This window comes from Agelaius tricolor, unplaced genomic scaffold, assembly GCF_023055355.1.
Source record: "Agelaius tricolor isolate 1412-34295 unplaced genomic scaffold, bAgeTri1.0.p SCAF_122, whole genome shotgun sequence".
Lineage (NCBI taxonomy): Eukaryota > Metazoa > Chordata > Aves > Passeriformes > Icteridae > Agelaius > Agelaius tricolor.
Genome location: NW_027269382.1, coordinates 184,696 through 210,461, shown reverse-complemented (window position 1 = coordinate 210,461; position 25,766 = coordinate 184,696). Strand labels below are relative to the sequence as shown.

Here is a 25,766-nt window from a genome sequence, read left to right as displayed (position 1 = left end):
GAGGGGGCTCGTGAGGGGAAAATGGCGGGAAATGGCGGCGGGGGGGGGGGGGAAGAAAATAAAAAGGGGGAAAAAATAAAAATGGAAAGGGAAAAATGTGGGGGAAAAAGGAGGAAAATGAGGAAAAATGGGGGAAAATAGGAGGGGAATAAGGGGAAAGGAGGGGAAAAGAGGAGGAAAATAAGGAAAAATGGGGGAAGGAGAGGAAAATGGGAAAGAAAAATGGGGGGAAAGGAGGGAAATAAGGAAAAATTGGGGGGGAAAAGAGGAGGAAAATAAGGAAAAATGGGGGAAAAGAGGAGGAAAATAAGGGAAAAATTGGGGAGGAGGAGGGGAAAAAGGAGGAAAATGGGAAAGAAAAATGGGGGGGAAAAGGAGGAAAAAGGAAAAGGAGGGAAGGGAAAAGGAGGAAAAACGAGGGAAAAGGAAAAAAGGAAAAATGGAAAGGGAAAAATGTGGGGAAAAAAGGAGGAAAATAAGGAAATAATGGGGGGGGAGGAGGGGAAAAAGGAGGAAAATGGGAAAGAAAAATGGGGAAAAATGGAGGAAAAGGATGGGGAAAAGAAAAGAAGGAAAATGTGGAAAAATGAATAAAATGGGGGGAAAAAGAGGGGGGAAGTGAAAATAAAAAGGGGGGGGAAGAAATAAAAAGGGAAAAATGGGGGGAAAAAGGAGGAAAATGAGGAAAAATGGGGGGAAAAGAGGAGGAAAAAGGAGGAAAATGGGAAAGAAAAATGGGGAGAAAAGGAGGAAAAAGGAAAAGAAGGGAGGGGAAAAGGAGGAAAAATTAGGGAAAAGGAGGAAAAAATGAAAAGGAAAAATTGGGGAAAAAAGGAAAAAATGGAAAGGGAAAAATGTGGGGAAAAAAGGAAAAATCGGGGGAAGGAGGGAAATAAGGAAAAGGATGGGGAAAAGAAAAGAAGGAAAATGGGAAAAATGAATAAAATGGGGGGAAAATGAGGGGAAAGTGAAAATAAAAAGGGGGGAAAAAGAAAAAAGAAAAGGAAAAATTGGGGGGGAAAAGAGGAGGAAAATAAGGGAAAAATTGGGGAGGAGGAGGGGAAAAAAGGAGGAAAATGGGAAAGAAAAATGGGGAGAAATGGAGGAAAAGGATGGGGAAAAGAAAAGAAGGAAAATGTGGAAAAATGAATAAAATGGGGGAAAAAGAGGGGGGGAAGTGAAAATAAAAAGGGGGGGAAGAAATAAAAAGGGAAAAATGGGGGGAAAAAGGAGGAAAATGAGGAAAAATAGGGGGGAAAAGTGGAGGAAATAAGGGAAAATTGGGGGGGAAAAATTGAGGAAAATAAGGAAAAATGGGGGGGAAGGAGGGGAAAAAGGAGGAAAATGGGAAGAAAAATGGGGGGAAAAGGAGGAAAAAGGAAAAGGAGGGAAGGGAAAAGGAGGAAAATGAGGGAAAAGGAAAAAAGGAAAATGGAAAGGGAAAAATGCGGGGAAAAAAGGAGGGAAATAAGGAAATAATGGGGGGGGAGGAGGGGAAAAAGGAGGAAAATGGGAAGAAAAATGGGGAAAAATGGAGGAAAAGGATGGGGAAAAGAAAAGAAGGAAAATGTGGAAAAATGAATAAAATGGGGGGAAAAAGAGGGGGGAAGTGAAAATAAAAAGGGGGGGGAAGAAATAAAAAGGGAAAATGGGGGGGAAAAGGAGGAAAATGAGGAAAAATGGGGGGAAAAGAGGAGGAAAAAGGAGGAAAATGGGAAAGAAAAATGGGGAGAAAAGGAGGAAAAAAGGAAAAGAAGGGAGGGGAAAAGGAGGAAAAATTAGGGAAAAGGAGGAAAAATGAAAAGGAAAATTGGGGAAAAAAAGGAAAAATGGAAAGGGAAAAATGTGGGGAAAAAGGAAAAATCGGGGGGAAGGAGGGAATAAGGAAAAGGATGGGGAAAAGAAAAGAAGGAAAATGGGGAAAAATGAATAAAATGGGGGGAAAAAGAGGGGGAAAGTGAAAATAAAAAGGGGGGGAAAAAGAAAAATGAAAAGGGAAAAATTGGGGGGAAAAGAGGAGGAAAATAAGGGAAAAATTGGGGAGGAGGAGGGGAAAAAGGAGGAAAATGGGAAAGAAAATGGGGAAAAATGGAGGAAAAGGATGGGAAAAGAACAGAAGGAAAATGTGGAAAAATGAATAAAATGGGGGAAAAAGAGGGGGGAAGTGAAAATAAAAAGGGGGGGAAGAAATAAAAAGGGAAAAATGGGGGGAAAAAGGAGGAAAATGAGGAAAAATAGGGGGGAAAAGAGGAGGAAAATAAGGGAAAAATTGGGGGGAAAATTGAGGAAAATAAGGAAAAAATGGGGGGGAAGGAGGGGAAAAAGGAGGAAAATGGGAAAGAAAAATGGGGGGAAAAGGAGAAAAAGGAAAAGGAGGGAAGGGAAAAGGAGGAAAAATGAGGGAAAGGAAAAGGAAAATGGAAAGGGAAAATGTGGGGAAAAAGGAGGGAAATAAGGAAATTAATTGGGGGGGGAGGAGGGGAAAAAGGAGGAAAATGGGAAAGAAAAATGGGGAAAAATGGAGGAAAAAGGATGGGGAAAAGAAGGAAAATGGGAAAAATGAATAAATGGGGGGAAAAAGAGGGGGGAAGTTGAAAATAAAAGGGGGGGAAAGAAAAGGGAAAAATGGGGGGAAAAGAGGAGGAAAATAAGGGAAAAATAAGGGGGGGAAAAGGAGGAAAATGAGGAAAATAGGGGGGAAAGAGGAGGAAAATAAGGGAAATTGGGGGGGGGAAAGGAGGAAAATGGGAAGAAAAATGGGAGGAAAAGGAGGGAAATAAGGAAAATTGGGGGGAAAGAGGAGGAAATAAGGGAAAATAGGGGGGAAAAGAGGAGGAAAATAAGGAAAAAATGGGGGGGAAAAGAGGAGGAAAATAAGGGAAAAATGGGGGAGGAGGAGGGGAAAAAAGGAGGAAAATCGGAAAGAAAAATGGGGGGAAAAGGAGGAAAATAAGGAAAAAATGGGGGGGAAAGGAGGAAAAATGGAGAAAAAAGGAGGAAAAATGAGGGAAAAGGAGGAAAAATGAAAAGGAAAATTGGGGAAAAAAGGAAAAGATGGAAAGGGAAAATGTGGGGAAAAAAGGAGGAAAATAAGGGAAAAATGGGGAAAAAAGTGGGGAAAAAAGAAGAAAAAATGAGGAAAATGAAAAGGAAAAATTGGGGGAAAAGAGGAAAAAAAGAAAAATGGAAAGGGAAAAATGTGGAATAAAAAGGAGGAAAATAAGGAAAAAATGGGGGGTAAAGGAGGAAAAAAACCCCAAAAAAACCCCAGGAAAATGGGGGAAAAAGGAATAAACCCAGGAAATTCAATCCCCCAATCCCTGGATCCCACCCCATTTTCCCACTTTTCCAGCAGAATTCCTGATTTTCCAGCACCAAAAAATCAAATTTTCCATTTTTTCCATTTTTCCAATTTTTTCTTCCTCCCACACCCAAAACCCCCAAAATTTTGGTTGCAAAATCCGAATTTTTCCCCTTTTTTTTTCTGCTGTTTTTCCTCTTTTTTCCCCCCATGAATTTTGAGGAGAAAAGAAGAAAAAACCCTGAAAATTCCACCTGCAAAGAGAAAAACTTCATTAAATTCCATTAAAATTCCAATAAAAAACCCCACCAAAAATAAAAAATAAAAAAACTTTTTCCTGACAGAGCATTCCATTATTATTCTTTTATTATTATTATTATTAATTATTAATTAATTATTAATTCTTCTTTTTAAATATTCAAAGCTACTCCAGCTGTTAAACACAATCCAAGCAAAAAAAACAAAAACAAAACCATTTTATTCTCATTTTTTTCTTTTTTTTTTTCCATAATTTTCCAGAAGTTTTCCATCTTTTCCCTCAGGAAAAAAAAACCCCAAAAAAACCCAAAATTATCTACAAGAATCCCTCCCCCAACCCCTTTTTTTATTATTATTTTCCCTACAAATTATTGCAGAATTCCCATTTTTTTTCTCATTTTTCAGCATTTTTTCCCCTCTTTTCTTGCACTATACACGAGGTTTTCCCTCCTCATCCCACAGAATTCCAGAGGGATGGGGAAAAAACCAGCAAAAAACCATGGAAAAACTGGGTCAAAATAGGAAATTTTTGTTTTTCTTTTTTTTTTTTTATATTTTTTTCTGCATTTTTTTGGAAAAAAACCCACAAATTCCACGATTTTTTTTTGTATTTTTTTTGCTAGAAAAAGCTGATTGTACGCACGAGCCAAGGAAAGGGGGGACCAAAAATGGGAATTTGAGTGGATTGGACCAAAAAATTGGGGATTTTCCAGCAGAATTCCGGAGTTTTTCCCCTTTTTTTGGGGTTTTTTGTGTTGTTTTCCGGCCCCGCGTCAGATCCAGCTGAGACTGAGCTTCCTCTGCTTCCTCCTCTTTTTCTTTTCTTTTTCTTTTTCTTTTTCTTTTTCTTTTTCTTTTTCTTTTTCTTTTTCTTTTTCTTTTTCTTTTTCTTTTTCTTTTTCTTTTTCTTCCTCGGTTTTTTGGGTGGGTTTTTGCTGGGAATTCTTGGAGCGGGGAATGGGAATGGAAAAATTGGGATGGGCCTGGAGGAGGTGGGGGGAAAAGGGGGAAAATGGGGGAAAATGGGGGGAAAAATGGGGGAAAAAGGAGGGGAAAAAAGGGGGGAAATAGGGAAGAAAATGGGGGGAAAAGAGGGAAGAAAATGGGGGGAAAATGGGGGAAAAATAGGGGGGAAAGAGGGAAGAAAATGGGGGAAAAGAGGGAGGAAAATGGGGGGAAAAAGGGGGGAAAATGGAAGAAAATGGGGGAAAAAGGGGGGAAAGAGGGAAGAAAATAGGGGAAGAAAGGGGGAAAAAAGGAGGAAAAATAGGGGGGAAAAGGGGGGAAAAAGGGGGGAAAAGGGAAGAAAATGGGAGGAATATGGGGGAAAAAAGGGGGGAAAAGGGGGAAAAAGGAAAAATGGGGGAAAGGGGAAAAGAAGGGAAAAAATGGGGGGAAAGGAGGGAAGAAAATGGGGGAAAATCGGGGAAAATGGGGGGAAAAGGGGGAATAAATAGGGGGAAAAAGGGGGAAAAAAGAGCAAAGAAAATCGGGGAAGTGGGGGGGAAAAAGGGGAAAAAGAGGGAAGAAAACGGGGGGAAGGGGAAAAAATAGGGGGAAAAAGAGGGAAGAAAGGGGGGAAAAGAGGGAAAAGAGCAAAGAAAATGGGGGAAAAGGGGGGGAAAAAGAAGAAAATGGGGGGAAAAGGGGGAAAAGTGGGAAAAATAGGGGGGAAATGAGGGGAAAAGAGGGAAGAAAGTGGGGGTGAAAAGGGTGAAAAATAGGGGGGGGAAAGAGGGAAGAAAATGGGGGGAAAAGGGGGGAAAATAGAAGAAAATGGGGGAAAAAAGAAAATGGGGGGAAAAGGGGGAGAAAATGGGGGAAAAATAGAGGGGGAAAGGGGGAAGAAATAGGGGGAAAAAGGGGGGAAGAGAGGGAAGAAAATGGGGAAAAAAGGGAGAAAAGGGGAAAGAAGAAGAAAATGGGGGGGAAAAAGGGTGAAAAGGGGGAAGAAAATGGGGGAAAAAAGGGGGGAAGAGGGGGAAAAGGGGGAAATAGGGAAGGAAATGGGTGGAAAAATGGGGGGAAAAGGGGGAACAAGGGAAGAAAATGGGGGGAAAGGAGGAAAAGGGGGGAAATGGGGTAAAAAGGAGGAAAATGGGGGGAAAAGGGGGAAAAGAGGGAGAAAATGGGGGAAAAGGGGAACAAAAGAGGAAAATAGGGAAGAAAATGGGGGGAAAAGAGGGAAGAAGGGAAGAAAATGGGGGAAAAAATGTGGAAAAAAGGGAAGAAAATGGGAGAAGAAAATGGGGGGAAAAGAGGGAAGAAAATGGGGGGAAAATGGGGGGAAAGGGGGGAAAAAACAGGGAAAATAGGGGGAGAAGGGGGGGAAGGGAAGAAAAAGGGGGAAACGGAAAGAAGGGAAGAAAATGGGGGGAAAAAAGGGGGAAAAATTCGGGGGAAAAGGGAAGAAAATGGGGGGAAAGAGGGAGGAAAATGGGAGGAAAAGGGGGGGCAAAACGGGGAAAATGGGGAAAAAAGAAGAAAATGGGAGGAAAAAGGGAAAAACATGGGGGGAAAAGGGGGAAAAGGGAGGAAAGAGGGAAGAAAAGGGGGGGAAGGTGGAAAAATAGGGGGAAAATGTGGGAAAAAGGACGAAAAAATGGGAAAAAGGGGTAAAAGGGGAAAATGGGGGGAAAAGGAGGAGAAAGGGCGAAAAATGGGGAAAAGGGAAGAAAATTGGAGGAAAAGGGAAAAAATGGGAGAAAAAAGGGGGAAAAAGAAGAAAATTGGGGGAAAAGCGGGAAGAAAATGGGGGAAAAGGGGGAAAAAGGGGGAAAAGAGAGACGAAAATGGGGAAAAGAAGAAAAAATGGGGAAAATAGGGAAAAAGGAGGGAAAGGGTGGAGGAAAAGGGGAAAAAGGAAAAGGAAAAAATGAGGGGAAAAAGAGGAACGAAAATGGGGAGAAAAAGGGGAAAAGAGAAGGAAAATAGGGAAAAAAGGAAGAAATGGAAAAGGGGAAAATGGGGAAATGGGAAAGGAGGAAAAGGGAAAAGGAAAAGGGCAAAAAGAAGGGAGAAAAGGGGGAAAAGGAGGAAAAGAGGGAAGGAAATTTGGAAAAGAAGAAAGGAAGGGAAAAGGGGGAATTGGGAAAAAGGGGGAAAGGAAAAAGGGGAAGGGAAAGGGAAAAAAGGAGAGAGAATGAGGAAAATGAATGAAGTAAAAGGGGGAAATGGGAAAAAAGGAGGAAAATAGGGGAGAGGATGAGAAGGAGAGAAAAGGAGGAAAGAGGAGGAAAAGGGGGGAAAGGAGGAAAATGAGAGAAAAAGGGAGAAAAAATGGAGAAAAACAGGGAAAAAGAGAGGGGGGAAAAGGAGAAAATCAGGGAAAAGAGAGAGAAAAAAGAAGGAAAAAGAGAGGGAAAAAACAGGAAAAAGAGAGGGGAAAAAAGGAGAAAAATCAGGGAAAAGGAGAGGGAGGAAAAGGAGAAAAAACAGGGAAAAGAGAAGGGGGGAAAAGGAGAAGAATCAGAGAAAAAGAGATGGGAAAAAACAGGAAAAAAGGAGAAAAATCAGGAGAAAGGAGAGGAGGGAAAATGGGAAAAAACGGGAAAAGAGAGGGGGAAAACAGGGATAAAGAGAGGTGAAAAAAGGAGAAAAATCAGGGAAAATGAGAGGAGGGAAAAGGAGAAAATCAGGGAAAAGAGAGGGGGGGAAGGAGAAAAAAGAAGGAAAAAGAGAGGGGGAAAAGGAGAAAAATCAGGGAAAAAGAGAGGAGGGAAAAGGAGATAAACCAGGGAAGAAGAGAGGGGGAAAAAGGAGAAAAATCAGGGAAAAAAGAGGGAAAAAAAGGAGAAAAAAGAGAGGAGGGGAAAAAGGAGAAAATTCAGGGAAAAAGAGAGGGAGAAAAACCAGGGAAAAAGGCCAAAAAGCAGAGGGCAAAGCCTTGGTGCCAATCCCATTCTCCCATTCCCTTTCCCCCCACCCTCCCCAGTTCCCCTTTCCCTCTGCTCTGCCGGGGTCCCTGCGGCGGCGGGGCTGGGTATCAAAATTCCCATAAAAATAGATCCTATAGAATAATTCCTCTGGGTTTGTGTGTCCATCCTGCCCAGTTTGGGGGTTTGTTTTTGGGATTCCCAGCTCTGTGGGTTCGTTCATTCTGTCAGCAGCTGCTGCAGCAGGAGCAGGAACAGGAACAGGAACAGGAACATCCTTGGGGTTTTTGGGATTCCCAGCTCTGTGGGTTCGTTCATTCTGTCAGCAGCTGCTGCAGCAGGAGCAGGAGCAGGAACAGGAACAGGAACAGGAGCAGGAACAGGAACAGGAGCAGGAACATCCTTGGGGTTTTTGGGATTCCCATTTCTGTGGGTTCATTCTGTCAGCAGCTGCTGCAGGAGGAGCAGGAACAGGAACATCCTTGGGGTTTTTGGGATTCCCAGCACTGTGGGTTCATTCGTTCTGTCAGCAGCTGCTGGAGCAGGAGCAGGAACAGGAACAGGAACAACCTTGGGGTTTTGGGGTTGTTTTGGGCACTCCCAGCTCTGTGGGTTCGTTCTGTCAGCAGCTGATGCAGGAACAGGAGCAGGAGCAGGAGCAGGAGCAGGAACATCCTTGGGGTTTTTGGGATTCCCAGCACTGTTGGTTCATTCATTCCGTCAGCAGCTGCTGCAGGAGGACCAGGAACAGGAGCAGGAGCATCCTTGGGGTTTTTGGGCTGTTTTTGGGCATTCCCAGCACTGTGGGTTGGTTCATTCTGTCAGCAGCTGCTGCAGCAGGAGCAGAACAAGGTTGGAGTTTTGGGGTTGTTTTTGGGGATTCCAGCACTGTTGGTTCATTCATTCTGTCAGCAGCTGCTGCAGCAGGAACAGGATCAGGAACAACATTGGGGTTTCTGGGCTGTTTTTGGGAATCCCAGCTCTGTTGGGTTCATTCTGTCAGCAGCTGCTGCAGGAACAGGAGCAGGAACAACGTTGGGGTTTTTGTTTTTGGGGATCCCATTTCTGTGGGTTCATTCTGTCAGCAGCTGCTGCAGGAGGCTCTTGCCCGGCGCTGCAGCAGGAACAGGAGCAGGAACAGGAACAATGTTGGGGTTTATGGGATTGAGCATTCCCAGCTCTGTGGGTTCATTCATTGTGTCAGCAGCTGCTGGAGCAAGGGCAGGAACAGGACCAGGAACAGGAACAACGCTGGGGTTTTTGGGCATTCCCAGCTCTGTGGGTTCATTCTGTCAGCAGCTGCTGGAGCAGGAACAGGAGCAGGAACAACGTTGGAGTTTTTGGGCTGTTTTTGGGCATTCCCATCTCTGTGGGTTCATTCATTCTGTCAGCAGCTGCTGGAGCAGGAACAGGAGCAGGAGCAGGAACAACATTCGGGTTTTTGGGATTGGCATTCCCAGCTCTGTGGATGGGTTCATTCTGTCAGCAGCTGCTGCAGCAGGAGCAGAACAACGTTGGAGTTTTGGGGCTGTTTTTGGGCATTCCAGCACTGTGGCTTGGTTCATTCTGTCAGCAGCTGCTGTGGGAACAGGAGCAGGAATCACACCGGGCTTTTTGGGCATTCCCAGCTCTGTGGGTTCATTCATTCTGTCAGCAGCTGCTGCAGGAGGAGCAGGAACAACGTTGGAGTTTTTGGGCTGTTTTTGGGCACTCCCATCAATGTTGGTTCATTCTGTCAGCAGCTGCTGCAGGAGGAGCAGGAACAGGAGCAGGAACAACGTTGGAGTTTTTGGGTTGTTTTGGGATTCCCAGCTCTGTGGGTTGGTTCATTCATTCTGTCAGCAGCTGCTGCAGGAGGCTCTTGCCTGGTGCAGCAGGAGCAGGAACAATGTTGGAGTTTTTGGGCTGTTTTTGGGCATTCCCATCTCTGTGGGTTCATTCATTCTGTCAGCAGCTGCTGCAGGAACAGGAGCAGGAACAACGCTGGGGTTTTTGGGCATTCCCATTTCTGTGGGTTCATTCTGTCAGCAGCTGCTGCAGGAGGCTCTTGGGAGGAACAGGAGCAGGAACAACGTTGGGATTTTTGGGCACTCCCAGCTCGATGGGTTCATTCATTCTGTCAGCAGCTGCTGCAGGAGGCTCTTGCCTGGCACTGCAGGAGAAGCAGGAACAGGAGCAGGAACAGGAGCAGGAGCAGGAACGTTGGGGTTTTTGGGATTCCCATCTCCATTGGTTCATTCGTTCTGTCAGCAGCTGCTGCAGGAGGAGCAGGAACAGGAGCAGGAACAAGGCTGGGGTTTCTGGGCTGTTTTGGGGATCCCAGCTCTGTGGGTTGGTTCATTCTGTCAGCAGCTGCTGTAGGAGGAGCAAGAACAGGAACAGGAACAACGTTGGGGTTTTTGGGCTGCTTTTGGGAATCCCAACTCTGTGGATTCATTCTGTCAGCAGCTGCTGCAGGAGGCTCTTGCCCGGCGCTGCAGGAGGAACAGGAGCAGGAACAGGAGCAGGAACAACGCTGGGGTTTCTGGGATTCCAGCTCTGTGGGTTCGTTCTGTCAGCAGCTGCTGCAGGAACAGGAGCAGGAGCAGGAACAGGAACAGGAACAGGAGCAGGAACAACCTTGGGGTTTTGCTTTTTGGGCATTCCCAGCTCTCTTGGTTCATTCTGTCAGCAGCTGCTGCAGCAGGAACAGGAGCAGGAACAACGCTGGGGTTTTTGTTTTTGGGAATCCCAGCTCTGTGGGTTGGTTCATTCATTCTGTTGGTTCATTCAGCACTGTTGGTTCATTCATTGTGTCAGCAGCTGCTGCAGGAGGAGCAGGAACAGGAGCAGGAACAACACTGGGGTTTTTGGGCACTCCCATTTCTGTTGGTTCATTCTGTCAGCAGCTGCTGCAGGAGGAGCAGGAACAACACCAGGGTTTTTGGGGTTGGGATTCCCATTTCTGTGGGTTCATTCTGTCAGCAGCTGCTGCAGGAACAGGACCAGGAACAGGAGCAGGAACAACGTTGTGGTTTATGGGATTGAGCATTCCCAGCTCTGTGGGTTGGTTCATTCATTCTGTCAGCAGCTGCTGCAGGAGGCTCTTTCCCGGCGCCGCAGGAACAGGACCCGGAGGAGCAGGACCCGGGCCCACGCCAGGGTTTTTGGGGTTGGGATTTCTGTGGGTTCATTCTGTCAGCAGCTGCTGCAGCAGGAACAGGAACAGGAGCAGGAACAACGCTGGGGTTTTTGGGCACTCCCATCTCTGTGGGTTCATTCTGTCAGCAGCTGCTGCAGGAGGCTCTTTCCTGGTGCTGCAGGAACAGGAGCAGGAGGAGCAGGACCCACGCCGGGGTTTTTGGGGTTCCCATCTCTGTGGGTTCATTCTGTCAGCAGCTGCTGCAGGAGCAGGAACAATGCTGGGCTGTTTTTGGGATTCCCATTTCTGTGGGTTGGTTCATTCTGTCAGCAGCTGCTGCAGGAGGCTCTTTCCCGGCGCCGCAGGAACAGGACCCGGAGCAGGAGCAGGACCCACGCCGGGGTTTTTGGGGTTGGCATTCCCATTTCTGTGGGTTCATTCTGTCAGCAGCTGCTGCAGGAGGCTCTTTCCCGGCGCTGCAGGAGGAACAGGAGGAGCAGGACCCACGCCGGGGTTTTTGGGGTTGGGATTCCCATTTCTGTGGGTTCATTCTGTCAGCAGCTGCTGCAGGAGCAGGAACAGGAGCAGGAGCAGGACCCACGCCGGGGTTTTTGGGGCTGGGATTTCTGCAGGTTCATTCTGTCAGCAGCTGCTGCAGGAGGCTCTTTCCCGGTGCTGCAGGAGAAACAGGAGGAGCAGGACCCACGCCGGGGTTTTTGGGGTTTTTGGATTTCTGTGGGTTCATTCTGTCAGCAGCTGCTGCAGGAGGCTCTTTCCCGGTGCTGCAGGAGGAACAGGACCCGGACCCGGGCCCACGCCGGGGTTTTTGGGGTTGGCCATGGGCGCTGGCGCCGGCGGCGGCGGGGGCGCGTTGAGGTAGGGGTCGCCCACCAGGTTGACCGTGCACTGCACATCTGCAAACACCTGCACCTGCTGCACCTGGGCAACCGGAGCGGGACACAGGAAACGGAACCGAAATAATAAAATAAAATAAAATAAAATAAAATAAAATAATAAAATAAAATAAAATAAAATAAAATAAAATAAAATAAAATAATAAAATGAAATAAAATAAAATAAAATAAAATAAAATAAAATAAAATAAAGTAAAATAAAATAAAATAAAATAACAACACAACAAAATGAAACAAACAAAAAACCAAAATAAAACAAAAACACAACAAAATAAAACAAAACAAAATAAAACAAAAAAAACCAAACAAAACCAAAAGAGAAACAAACAACAAAAAGCAAAACAAACAGAAAAAAAAAAAAAAAAAAGCCGTTCAAAAAAACCAACAAAAAACCAAAAAAAACCCCAAAGAAAACCCAAAAAAAACCCCAAAAAATCCAAAACAAAACAAAAAAACCAAAACAAAACCCCAAAAAAACCCCAAAAAATCAACAAAAAACCCCATAATCCAAAACAAAAAGAAGAAAAAAAAAAGCAAAAACCCAAAACAAAAAAACCCCAAAAAAGCCAAAACAAAGCAAGAACAAAAAACCAAAAAAAAAAAAAAACACAAAAAAACCAAAGAAAACAAAAAAACCCCAAAACCACAAAAAACAAAAAAATAAAACCAAACAAATGAAAAAGCCAAAACAAAGCAAAAACAAAAACCCAAGCAAAAAAAACAAACAAAACAAAAAAAAGAAAAAAAAAAGCCAAAAAAAATCCCCCAAAAAACAAAATAAAAGGAAAAAAAAACAAAACCAAAAAAAACAAACAATAAAGCCCAAACAAACAAAACAAAAAAAAAACAAAAAAAAGACAAAAAAGCCCCCAAAAAATCAAGTAAAGAATGAAAACAAACAAAAAACCAAAAAATGACCAAAAAAACCCCAAAAAAACCAAATAAAAAACCAAAATAAAACAAAACAAGCCCAAAAATGACAAACCCAAAAAAACCCAAAAAAGCAAATAAAAAACCGAAATAAAACAAAAAAACACCCCAAAAAAACCCCAAACCAAACAAACCAAAAAAGAACCCAAAAAAAAAACCCCAAAGGAAACGCAAAGAAAAACCGCAAAAAACCACAAAAAAAACCCCAAAACAACACAAAACCAAAAAAAAAAACAAAAGAAAAAACAAAAAAAAAGAAACAAAAATAACCAAAACAAAAAAAACCAAAAACAACAAAACAAAATAAAAGCAAAAAAAACACACACAAAAAAAAAACCAAAAAAAACCAAACAAACAAAAAAAAAACCACCAAAAAAAAACAAAAAAAACCCCAAAAAAACAAAAAAAAAACCCAAAAAAAACCAAAAAAAACCAAAAAAAACCAAAAAAGAGGAGAAAGAAAGGAGAAAGGAGAGAAAAAGAGAGAAGAGAAGAGAGAGGGGTTTAGCGTCTGTGTGGGGCGCGGGGCGCGGGAGCCGCGTGCGTGGAGCTGAAACTCACGCGAGAGCTCGGGCTCTAGTCTGGAGCCACCCCAGAGCAGAACTCGTCCGTCTTCAGGCCCTAGGAGAGAAAAGCGCTGAGCCCAGCGGCCCCGGGCACAGAATGGGATGGGCTGGGAAAAACGGCTCCAAAACCAGATGGGGTGGGGCTGGAGGCATCTCAGGGGGTTCAGGAATGGGGTGGGTGGAGATGTCCTGGAATTTTGAAGATCGGGAGGTTCCTGGTGGCTCCCAGGTGTTGATTCGGGAAAAAAATTTGGGATTGTGGCAGAAAAACGGCTCCAAAAGGAGATGGGGTGGGGCTGGAGGCATCTCAGAGGGGTTCAGGAACGGGGTTGGCCATGGGGTGGATCCATCCCAGATTTCTGGATTCTGTGGTTCTGTGGATGGGGAGGTTCCTGGTGGCTCCCAGGTGTTGATTCGGGAAAAAAAAAATTGGGATTATGGTGGAAAAACGGCTCCACAAGGAGATGGGATGGGGCTGGAGGCATCTCAAGACATCTCAAGGGGTTTGAGGAACGGGGTTGGCCATGGGGTGGATGGAGGTGGATCCATCCCAGATTTCTGGATTCTGTGCATGGGGAGGTTCCTGGTGGCTCCCAGGAGCTGATCCAGGAGAAAAAAATTGGGATTATGGTGGAAAAACGGCTCCAGAACAGAGCTGGGATGGGGCTGGAGGCATCTCAGGGGGGTTTGAGGAATGGGGTGGAGGAGGAGATGTCCTGGAATTTTGAAGATCGGGAGGTTCCTGGTGGCTCCCAGGTGTTGATTCAGGAAAAAAATTGGGATTGTGGCAGAAAAACGGCTCCAAAAGGAGATGGGGTGGGGCTGGAGGCATCTCAGAGGGGTTCAGGAACGGGATTGGCCATGGGGTGGATCCATCCCAGATTTCTGGATTCTGTGGTTCTGTGGATGGGGAGGTTCCTGGTGGCTCCCAGGTGTTGATTCGGGAAAAAAAAAATTGGGATTATGGTGGAAAAACGGCTCCACAAGGAGATGGGATGGGTTTGGAGGCATCTCAAGACATCTCAGGGGGTTTGAGGAACGGGGTTGGCCATGGGGTGGATGGAGGTGGATCCATCCCAGATTTCTGGATTCTGTGGTTCTGTGGATGGGGAGGTTCCTGGTGGCTCCTAGGAGCTGATCCAGGAAAAAAAAAAGGAAAAAAAAATTGGGATTGTGGTGGAAAAACGGCTCCAAAAGGAGATGGGGTGGGGCTGGAGGCATCTCAGGGGGGTTCAGGAACGGGGTGGGTGGAGATGTCCTGGAATTTTGAAGATCGGGAGGTTCCTGGTGGCTCCCAGGTGTTGATTCGGGAAAAAGAATTGGGATTGTGGCAGAAAAACGGCTCCAGATGGGGCTGGGATGGGGCTGGAGGCATCTCAAGGGGGTTTGAGGAACGGGGTTGGCCATGGGGTGGATGGAGGTGAAGCCATCCCAGATTTCTGGATTCTGTGCATGGGGAGGTTCCTGGTGGCTCCTAGGAGCTGATCCAGGAAAAAAAATTGGGATTGTGGCGGAAAAACAGCTCCAAAAGGAGATGGATGGGTTTGGAGGCATCTCAGGGGGGTTTGAGGAATGGGGTGGAGATGGAGACATCCTGGATTTCTGTGGAGTTGGAACCATCTGGGAGTTCCATGGATGGGGAGGTTCCTGGTGGCTCCCAGGAGCTGATCCAGGAAAATAAAATTGGGATTGTGGGAGAAAAACGGCTCCACAAGGATCTGGGATGGGTTTGGAGGCATCTCAGGGGGTTTGAGGAATGGGGTGGAGGTGGAGCCATCCGGGAGTTCCATGGATGGGGAGGTTCCTGGTGGCTCCCAGGAGCTGATCCAGGAAAATTAAATTGGGATTATGGCGGAAAAAACGGCTCCAGAAGGAGCTGGGATGGGTTTGGAGGCATCTCAGGGGGGTTGAGGAATGGGGTGGGTGGAGGTGGAACCATCCGGGAGTTCCATGGATGGGGAGGTTCCTGGTGGCTCCCAAGTGTTCATTCAAGAAAGAATTTGGGATTGTGGTGGAAAAACGGCTCCAAAAGGAGCTGGGATGGGTTTGGAGGCATCTCAAGGGGTTTGAGGAATGGGGTGGAGGTGGAGCCATCCTGGAGTTTCATGGACTGGGACATCCCCAGCAGTTCCTGGTGCTGATCCAGGAGAAAAAATTTGGGATTGCAGTGGGAAAACGGCTCCCAAGAGAGCTGGGATGGGGCTGGGATGGGGCTGGAGGCATCTCAGAGGGGGTTTGAGGAACGGGGTGGAGGTGGAGATGTCCTGGATTTCTGTGGAGCTGGAACCATCCGGGAGTTCCATGGATGGGGAGGTTCCTGGTGGCTCCCAGGTGTTGATTCGGGAAAAAAATTGGGATTTTGGCAGAAAAACGGCTCCAAAAGGAGCTGGGATGGGTTTGGAGGCATCTCAGGGGGGTTGAGGAATGGAGTGGAGGTGGAGCCATCCTGGATTTTCATGGTTTGGGACATCCCCAGCAGTTCCTGGTGCTGATCCAGGAGAAAAAATTTGGGATTATGGAGGAAAAACAGCTCCAGAACAGAGCTGGGATGGGGCTGGAGGCATCTCAAGGGGTTTGAGGAACGGGGTTGGCCATGGGGTGGATGGAGGTGAAGCCATCCCAGATTTCTGGACTCTGTGGATGGGGAGGTTCCTGGTGGCTCCCAGGAGCTGATCCAGGAAAACAAATTTGGGATTGTGGCAGAAAAATGGCTCCAGATGGGGCTGGGTGGGGTTTGGAGGCATCTCAGAGGGGTTGAGGAATGGGGTGGGTGGAGATGATCCTGAGGATTGGGAGATGGCGGGTGTCGATCCAGGGGAAAAAAATTGGGGATTGTGGCAGAAAAACGGCTCCAAAAGGAGCTGGGATGGGCTGGAGGCATCTCAGGGGGGTTGAGGAATGGGGTGGAGGTGGAGCCATCCTGAGTTTCATGGATTGGGACATCCCAGCAGTTCCTGGTGCTGATCCAGGAGAAAAAATTTGGGATTGCAGTGGGAAAACGGCTCCAGAAGGAGCTGGGATGGGGCTGGAGGCATCTCAAGGGTGTTTGAGGAACGGGGTGGGTGGAGATGATCCTGAGGTTTGAGGATTGGGAGATGGTGGGCTCCATCCAGGGGGAAAAAAAATTGGGATCGTGGTGGAAAAACGGCTCCAAAAGGAGCTGGGATGGGTTTGGAGGCATCTCAGGGGGGTTTGAGGAACGGGGTTGGCCATGGGGTGGATGGAGGTGGAGCCATCCCAGATTTCTGGATTCTGTGGATGGGGAGGTTCCTGGTGGCTCCCAGGTGTTGATTCAGGAAAACATTGGGGATCATGGTGGAAAAACGGCTCCAAAAGGAGATGGGGTGGGGCTGGAGGCATCTCAGGGGGGTTTGAGGAATGGGGTGGAGGTGGAGACGTCCTGGAATTTTGAAGATCGGGAGGTTCCTGGTGGCTCCTAGGAGCTGATCCAGGAAAAAATTTGGGATTGTGGCGGAAAAACGGCTCCAAAAGGAGATGGGATGGGGCTGGAGGCATCTCAGAGGGGTTTGAGGAACGGGGTTGGTCGAGGGGCGGGTGGGGGTGGAGCCATCCTGGATTTCCCGTTCCTGGCAGAGGCGGCGGCGGCAGCAGCGACGTTCTGGGGTCTCTGGGGGTGGATTTGGTGGCACCTGGCGGTGGTGGCACCGTGGTGGCTTCAGCCCAAGGGTGTCACCCAAACATTGATTGACCATGGTGGCTTCAGCCCAAGGGTGTCACCCAAACATTGATTGACCATGGTGGCTTCAGCCCAAGGGTGTCACCCATCCCTGAGGTGACCATGGTGGCTTCAACCCAGTGATGTCACCCAAACATTGATTGACCGTGGTGGCTTCAGCCCAGGGTGTCACCCAAACATTGATTGACCATGGTGGCTTCAGCCCAAGGGTGTCACCCAACCCTGAGGTGACCACGGTGGCTTCAGCCCAGTGGTGTCACCCAATGGTTGGACCTTGGTTGCTTCAACCCAGTGGTGTCACCCAATGGTGGTGGGGCCATGGTGGCTTCAACCCAAGGGTTGTCACACAACAGTGTTTGGACCTTGGTGGCTTCAACCCAAGAGATGTCACCCAATGGTGTCACCCATCCCTGAGGTGACCGTGGTGGCTTCAACCCAATGGTGTCACCGACACTGAGGTGACCATGGTGGCCTCAGCCCCAAGGGTGTCCCCAAACATTGGTGTGACCACAGTGACTTCAAACCCCAGAGGTGTCACCCCATGGGTGTCACCCCTCTGCGGGTGGCACCAGGGTGATTTAAAACCCAGGAGGTGTCACCCCAACGTTGGTGTGACCCTGGTGACCTCAAGGCCAGTGGTGTCACCCAGCATTGGTGTGACCCTGGTGACCTCAGCCCCAAGGGGTGTCCGTCACCCAACAACTCTGCCTTGGTGGCACCTTGGTGGCTCCAGCCCCAGGAGATATCACCTGACCTTGGTGTGACCATGGTGGCTTCAACCCAGTGAGTGCCACCCAACGCTAATGGCACCATGGTGGCTCCAACCCCAAGGGGTGACACCCAATGGGTGTCCCCCAGCTCCAGTGGCACCATGGTGGCTCCAAGCCAAGGGGTGTCACCCAATGGGTGTCCCCCAGCTCCAGTGGCACCATGGTGGCTCCAACCCCAGGAGGTGACACCCAATGGGTGTCACCCAGCTCCAGTGGGACCATGGTGGCTCCAAGCCAAGGGGTGTCACCCAATGGGTGTCCCCCAACACTGGTGGCACCGTGGTGGCTCCAACCCTGGGAGGTGTCGCCCAATCGGTGTCACCCACCATTGGTGTGACCTTGGTGACCTCAACCCCCAATTGGTGGCACCCAACACTGGTGACACCATGGTGACTTCAAGTCCAAGAGGTGACCACCAACACTGGTGTGACCTTGGTGACCTCAACCCCAACGGGTGTCACCCAACGCTGGTGTGACCACAATGACCTCAACCCCAACGGGTGACACCTGACATTGGTGTGACCTTGTGACCTCAACCCCAACGGGTGTCACCTGACATTGGTGTGACCACAATGACCTCAACCCCAACGGGTGTCACCTGACATTGGTGTGACCACCATGACCTCAACCCCAACGGGTGTCACCTGACATTGGTGTGACCACCATGACCTCAACCCCAACGGGTGACACCTGACATTGGTGTGACCACAATGACCTCAACCCCAACGGGTGACACCTGACATTGGTGTGACCCTGGTGACCTCAACCCCAACGGGTGTCACCTGACACTGGTGTGACCACCATGACCTCAACCCCAATGGGTGTCACCCAACACTGGTGTGACCTTGGTGACCTCAACCCCAACGGGTGTCACCCGACATTGGTGTGACCACAATGACCTCAACCCCAACGGGTGTCACCCAACGCTGGTGTGACCTTGGTGACCTCAACCCCAACGGGTGTCACCTGACACTGGTGTGACCCTGGTGACCTCAACCCCAACGGGTGTCACCCAACACTGGTGGTGTGACCACAATGACCTCAACCCCAACGGGTGTCACCTGACACTGGTGTGACCACAATGACCTCAACCCCAACGGGTGTCACCCGACACTGGTGTGACCCTGGTGACCTCAACCCCAATGGGTGTCACCCAACACTGGTGTGACCACCATGACCTCAACCCCAACGGTGTCACCCGACACTGGTGGTGTGACCTTGGTGACCTCAACCCCAGGGGCTGTCACCCGACGGTGCCACCCAAGGCTGGTGCGCTCCTGGTGCCTTCACCGGGGCCATGCCAGGAGGAACCTCCCATCCCATCCCATCCCATCCCATCCCATCCCATCCCATCCCATCCCATCCCATCCCCATCCCATCCCGGCCCATCCCATCCCGTCCCGGCGCTGCCCCCGTTCGGTGCCCAGGGCTCCGGGCGGGTTTGGGGCCGTGGCGGCGGCGCGGCCGTACCTGGGGCACCGTCGGGCTCGGCCTTGAGCAGCTCCGCAGGGCCCAGCTGGCCACAGAACAGCCCCGGGGGCCTCAGCGCTGCCTCCGCCACCTGCAACAACGGGAAACAAAACAATGGAGGGGGTGAACGGAGGGAGTGAACGGCGGGAGTGAATGATGGGAAGTGAACGGCAGGAATGAATGATAGGAGTGAATGATGGGAGTGAATGATGGGAATGAACAGCGGGAATGAATGATGGGAGTGAATGGCGGGAATGAATGATGGGAGTGAATGATGGGAATGAATGATAGGAGTGAATGGCGGGAATGAGCGATGGGAATGAATGATGGAGTGAATGATGGGAATGAATGATAGGAGTGAATGGCGGGAATGAGCGATGGGAATGAATGATGGGAGTGAATGATGGGAATGAACGGCGGGAATGAATGATGGGAGTGAATGGTGGGAATGAATGGTGGGAATGAATGATGGGAGTGAATGATGGGAGTGAACGGAGGGAGTGAATGGCGGGAATGAATGATGGGAATGAATGGCGGGAATGAACGGAGGGAGTGAATGATGGGAGTGAATGATGGGAATGAATGATGGGAATGAATGATGGGAGTGAATGATGGGAATGAATGATGGGAGTGAATGATGGGAGTGAATGGCGGGAATGAATGATGGGAATGAACGATGGGAATGAACGATAGGAGTGAATGATGGGAATGAATAATGGGAGTGAATAATGGGAGTGAATGATGAGAATGAATGGCAGGAATGAATGATGGGAGTGAACGGCGGGAATGAATGATGGGAGTGAATGATGGGAATGAACGAGGGGAATGAACGCCAGGAGTGAATGATGGGAGTGAATGCCAGAACCGAACATTGGGAATGAACGCCGGGAATGCCGGGAAAGGCGACAGGGGCGGCTCAGGGGTGTGGGATGGGGATGCTGTGTTTGGGGGTTTGGGATGGCGATGTCACCGTTGGTGGGATTTGGGATGGGGACTCGCCATGGATCCACGGGGGATCCCAACGGGATCTGACCCAACGTTCTCCTCCTCTCCTTCCCCTGCCCTGTATCCACCCATTCCTGATCCCATTCCTGATCCCATCTCCCATTCCCAAGGTTCCACAGCCCCATTCCCAATCCCATTTCCAATCCTATTCCCAATCCAATTTCCTATTCCCAAGGATCCACAGCCTCATTCCTGCTCCCATTCCTGATCCCATTCCCGATCCCATTCCCAGTGATCCACGGCCCCATCCCACCACCTGGAACCTCTCCTGATGTTCCCACACCCTCACCTCCATCCCATCCCCATCCCCATCCCCAATCCCATTCCCATTCCCCCATTCCCATCCCCATCCCCAATCCCATCCCCATTCCCCATTCCCAATCCCATCCCCAATCCCATTCCCATCCCCATTTTCCCATCCCCATCCCCAATCCCATTCCCATTCCCCCATCCCCATTCCCATTCCCATCCCCATTCCCCCAATCCCATCCCCATTCCCATTCCCCATCCCCATTCCCATTCCCAATCCCATTCCCCCATTCCCATTCCCATTCCCATCCCCATCCCCAATCCCATTCCCAATCCCATCCCCATTCCCAATCCCATTCCCATTCCCCATTCCCATCCCCATTCCCATTCCCATTCCCAATCCCATTCCCCCATTCCCAATCCCATTCCCCATTCCCCCATTCCCATTCCCCCATTCCCCCATCCCCAATCCCCACCTGCTCCGAGCACATGGAGTTGATGCCGGCCATGACGGGATTCATGGGAATGCCACCGCCCATGGCGCCCATGCCGGGAACGCCGCCGGAGCCGCCGGGAACACCGGGAACGCCGCCGGAGCCGGGAATGCCGCCGGAGCCGGGAACGCCGGGAACGCCGCCGGGTCCGGGGATGCCTCCGGTGCCGGCTCCGGCGCCGGCCATGGAGACGGTGATGCTCATGTTGTTGTACATCCCCTGCGGAGCCGCCGGCGCCGCCGCCGCGCCCGCCGGGCCGAAAACGCTGCAAAACCGGGAAAGAACGTCGGGAAGAACGGCCGGGATCATCCCGAAAAAAAAATAAATCCCGGAATTCCGAGCGGTGCCGGTGCTGGGATTGCGGGGGTTCGGTTCTGCCCAGTCCGGTCCCACCGTGCTGGGGTGGTCCAGGGTTTTCTGGGATGATCCCGGGGATTTTCCGGGAATTCCTTCCCGAATTCCCCCTCTTTTCCCTTTGTTCCGTGAGGAATTGGGATTCAGGGAATTCCGGGATGGTTTGCGTGGGAAGGGACCTTAAGGAGAAACCCTGGGAATATTCCAGGATCTGATTTTTCCTTGGAAAAGTTCCAAGGATGAGACAGCCACAGATTGGCTGGGAATTCCAGCCCAGCCTGGAATTCCTTCCCAAATCCCATTTTCCCCTTTTTCCCAGGGAATTCCCTCCATTCCCAGCCTGGCATTGGATCCAGCCCCATCCCAGCTCCTCTCCGGGATGGAATTTCGGGAATTCCCTGGGAATTGGGCACTCCAGGAAGGGTCTCCCTTCCCTTTTCCAATCCCAAATCCCATAAAAATCCCCCGGGATGGATCCTCATCCGTCCTGGATCCCAGAATCCCGGAATGGTTTGGGATGGGATCCATGGAGCCTCAATCCCATCCCATTCCCACCCTCACCATCCCAAACTGCTCCAACCTTTCCTTGGGCACTGCCAGGGATTCTCTGGGAATTCCAGCCCAGCCGGGAATCCCTTCCCAAGATCCCACAATCCCAAACTCCCCTTTCCCTGGAGTTTCTCCCATCCTAAATCCCGACCCCATTCCCGACCCCCATTCCCCATTCCCAGGGATCCACGGCCCCATCCCAAGGGCAGGAGGTGATATCCTTTGGAATTATCCTTTGGAATTTTCCACTGGAATAGTTCTCTGGAATCATCCAAAGGAAAATTCCGAAGGACAATTCCAAAGGAATGGACTCCAGTGCAGAATCCCAGTGGACAATTCCAATGGATTGTTCCAATGGAATGATTCCAACGGGTGACTCCCACAGATAATTCCAGTAGAAAATTCCAACGGATGATTCCCATGGAAAATTCCAATGGACAATTCCAAGGGATGCCTCCAATGGATGATTCCAATAGATAATCCACAGTGGTAATTCCAGTGAGTGACTCCCATGGAAAATTCCAATGGATAATTCCGAAGGATGATTCCAATGGATAAAAACAACGATGGATAATTCCCATGGATAATTCCCATGGACAATTCCCATTGGTGACTCTTCCCATGGATAATTCCCATGGGTGACTCCAATGGGTGAATCCAATGGATGATTCCAATGAGCGACTCCCATGGATAATTCCCACAGATAATTCCAATGGAATATTCCAATGGATAATTGCCAAGAATGATTCCAGTGGGGTGATTCCAAAGGGTGACTCCCATGGATGATTCCAATGGGTGATTCCCATGGAAAATCCCAATGGAAAAATCCCAATAGACGATTCTAAGGGATAATTCCAATGGATGATTCCAATGGGCAATTCCAAGGCATAATTCCAAGGCATAATTCCAAGGGATAATTCCAATAACAATTCCAATGAGTGACTCCAATGGATTATCCCAACAGATAATCCCAATGGACGATTCCCATGGATAAATCCCAATGACTGCAATGGATAATTCCCATGGAAAATTCCAATGGACAACTCCAAGTGACAATTCCAAAGGATAATCCCCATGGAGAACGTCAAGGATGATTCCATTGGATAATCCCAATGAAGAACGCCAATGGATCATTTCAAAGAATGATTCCAATGGATGCTTCCATTGGACAATTCCAATGGACGATCCCAAGGGATGATCCAATGGACAGTCCCAATGGGTGATTCCCATGGATAATTCCAATGGGTGATTCCAATGGGTGATTCCCATAGATGATTTCGATGGCTAAATCCAATGGATAATCCCAGTGGGTGATTGCAGTGGGTGATTCCAAGGATAATTCCAATGGATTATTCCAAAGGAATATTCCAAAGGGTGACACTCATGGACAATTCCAATGGCAAATACCAATGGATCAATGCAATGGATAATTCCCACGGATGATCCCAATGGATAATTTTAAGGAATGATTCCAGCAGATAATTCCAGAGGCCAATTCCAATGGGTGAGTCCAGTGGACAATCCCAATGGAGAACCCCAGTGAGTGACCCCAATGGACGATCCCAATGGACGATCCCAATGGATGTTCCCAATGGACAATCCCATGGACATTCCCAATGGATCATTTCAAAGAAGGATTCCAGGGGATAGTTCCAGAGGACAATCCCAATGGACAATCCCAAAGGACAAAATCCCAATGGACAAAATCCCAATGGATGTTGCCAATGGACGATCCCCCATGGAGAATCCCAATGGGTGACTCCAATTCCAATGGACAATCCCAGCGGACGATCCCAAGGGACGATTCCAATGGACAATTCCAATGGGTAATTTCAAAGAATGATTCCAGGGGATAGTTCCAAAGGAGAGTCCCAAAAGATAATTCCCATGGGTGACTCCAATGGACAAACCCAATGGACAAAATCCCAATGGACGAAATCCCAATGGATGTTGCCAATGGACAATCCCCCATGGACAATCCCAATGGGTGACTCCAATCCCAATGGACAATTCCAAAGGACGATTCCAATGGGTAATTTCAAAGAATGATTCCAGTGGATAGTTCCAAAGGAGAGTCCCAAAGGATAATTCCCATGGGTGACTCCAATGGACAATCCCAATGGATAATTGTCCAATGGGCAATTCCAAAGGACAATCCCAAGGGACGATCCCAAGGGATGATCCCAATGGACAATTCCAATGAGTGACTCCAATGGGCAATCCCAATGGACGTTCCTAATGGATGAACCCAAGGGATGATCCCAATGAGTGACTCCAATGGACAATCCCAACGGACAATCCCAACAGACAATCCCAATGGATGTTCCCAACGGACAATCCCATGGATGTTCCTAATGGACGATCCCAACGGGCAATCCCAATGAGTGACTCCAATGCACGATCCCAATGGATAATTCCAAAGGATGATTCCAATGGATGATCCCAATGGACAGCCCCAAAAGATAATTCCGATGAGTGACTCCGATGGACAATCCCAAAGGATAATCCCAATGGACAATCCCAATGGGTAATCCCAAAGGACAACTCTAACGGACAATCCCAATGAACATTCTAATGGAAGATTCCAATGGAAGATTCCAAAGGACAATCCCAATGGATGAATTCAATGGACAATCCCAAAGGATGTTCCCAATGGCCAATCCCAATGGAAATTCTAATGGAAGATTCCAAAGGACAATCCCAATGGATTTTCCCAACAGCCAATCCCAGTGGAAATTCTAATGGATTATCCCCAAGGACAATCCCAACCAACAATCCCAATGAATGTTCCCAATGGCCAATCCCAATGGACATTCTAATGGAAGATTCCAAAGGACAATCCCAATGGACAATCCAAATGAATGTTCCCAATGGACATTCTAATGGAAGATTCCAATGGACAATCCCAAAGGATGATCCCAATGGATGTTCCCAACGGCCAATCCCAGTGGACATTCTAATGGACAATCCCAATGGACTATTCCAACCGACAATCCCAATGAATGTTCCCAACGGCCAATCCCAATGGACATTCTAATGGAAGATTCCAAAGGACAATCCCAATGGACGATCCCAATGGACGATCCCAATGGATGTTCCCAACGGCCAATCCCAGTGGACATTCTAATGGATTATCCCAAAGGACAATCCCAATGGTCTATTCCAATGGACAATCCCAATGGATGTTCCCAATGGCCAATCCCAATGGACATTCTAATGGAAGATTCCAAAGGACAAGCCCACCGGCCAATCCCAACGGCCGAACCAAACACCAATCCCAACGGCCAATCCCAACGGCCGATCCCGAAGGCCGCCCCCGTGCGCAGTTCCGGGGCGGTTTTCCCTCACCCGTTGTTGCCGCCGTTCCCGGCCTGCCACGGTTTCAGCTCTGGCGATTGGTATCCGGGCGCGGGCGGCGCCGGCGGCAGCTGGGGCGACACCAGGGGGCTGCCGGGGCTCAGCGCTGGCGCGAATCCCGACGGATCGCTCTGCTGGGCCAGCCCTGCCGGCGCCGGAATCACCGTCACCGGGAGGGAATTCCGCCCCACGTTCCCACGTCTCCCACCCCATCCCCATCCCCATCCCCATCCCCATCCCCATCCCCATCCCCGGGGATTTGCCCTCCGTGGATTGGGAGCTCCTGGGCTGGGCGGGAAGGGAGGTGGAATTCCCGTCCCGACGATTCCCTGGGTGCTCCAAGGTTTTCTTGGATGTTCCCCGGGGATTCTCTGGGAATTGCTTCCCAAATCCCATTTCCCCTTTTTCCCAGGGAATTCCCTCCATTCCCAGCTCTCCCAGCCTGGCGTTGGATCCAGCCCCATCCCAGCTCCTCCCCGGGAAGGAATTTTGGGAATTCCCTGACTCCCTGACTCCAGGAAGGGTCTCCCTTCCCTTTTCCATCACCAAATCCCAAGAAAATCCCCCGGGATGGATCCTGAGTGTCCTGGTTGGGGAATTTTGGGGATTTTTTGGGGTTTTTTTTTTAAGGATTTTTTTTAGGATTTTTAGAGGATTTTTAAGGATTTTTTGAGGATTTTTGGGGAACTTTTAGAGGATTTTTTGGTGATTTTTTGGAGGCTTTTCGGTATTTTTTCAGTGATTTTTGAAGTGATTTTTTCGTGGGTTTTTTGGAGGTTTTTCGGAGGGGTTTTTGGGGTTTTTAATACGGTTTTCTTGGGGGTTTTTAATGGGTTTTTGTGGTTTTTAATGGGTT

The 25,766-nt window shown here is 48.8% G+C and overlaps 2 protein-coding genes and 1 long non-coding RNA gene across 10 annotated transcripts in view; 2 read left to right on the top strand and 1 right to left on the bottom strand.

Annotated features, from left to right (window-relative positions):
• Window positions 1-2,938: 2,938 nt before the first annotated feature.
• LOC139586536 (uncharacterized) lies at window positions 2,939-3,631 on the top strand. Its single transcript, XR_011677836.1, has 2 exons — window positions 2,939-3,112; window positions 3,244-3,631. It is a non-coding gene; the product is annotated as an uncharacterized lncRNA (long non-coding RNA).
• A 3,132-nt stretch (window positions 3,632-6,763) lies between these two features.
• On the top strand, window positions 6,764-9,795 carry LOC139586539 (uncharacterized). Its single transcript, XM_071420048.1, has 5 exons — window positions 6,764-7,142; window positions 7,242-7,643; window positions 8,039-8,616; window positions 9,063-9,302; window positions 9,389-9,795. Exons 1-5 carry the CDS (start codon window positions 6,817-6,819, stop codon window positions 9,793-9,795), a joined length of 1,953 nt encoding a protein of 650 aa, XP_071276149.1. The 5' UTR covers window positions 6,764-6,816.
• Window positions 9,796-11,159: 1,364 nt separating this feature from the next.
• The window catches only part of NCOA1 (nuclear receptor coactivator 1), a 111,857-nt gene continuing 97,250 nt past the window's right edge, over window positions 11,160-25,766 (bottom strand). For all 8 annotated transcript variants that reach the window (XM_071420041.1, XM_071420046.1, XM_071420040.1 and 5 more), the window contains 4 exons: window positions 24,902-25,055; window positions 20,633-20,915; window positions 18,911-18,993; window positions 11,160-11,501 (listed from right to left, as the gene is read on the bottom strand). In XM_071420041.1, coding sequence (XP_071276142.1) covers window positions 11,190-11,501; window positions 18,911-18,993; window positions 20,633-20,915; window positions 24,902-25,055 — 832 coding nt within the window. In that variant the 3' untranslated portion in view covers window positions 11,160-11,189. The remainder of the gene's footprint in view (window positions 11,502-18,910; window positions 18,994-20,632; window positions 20,916-24,901; window positions 25,056-25,766) is intronic.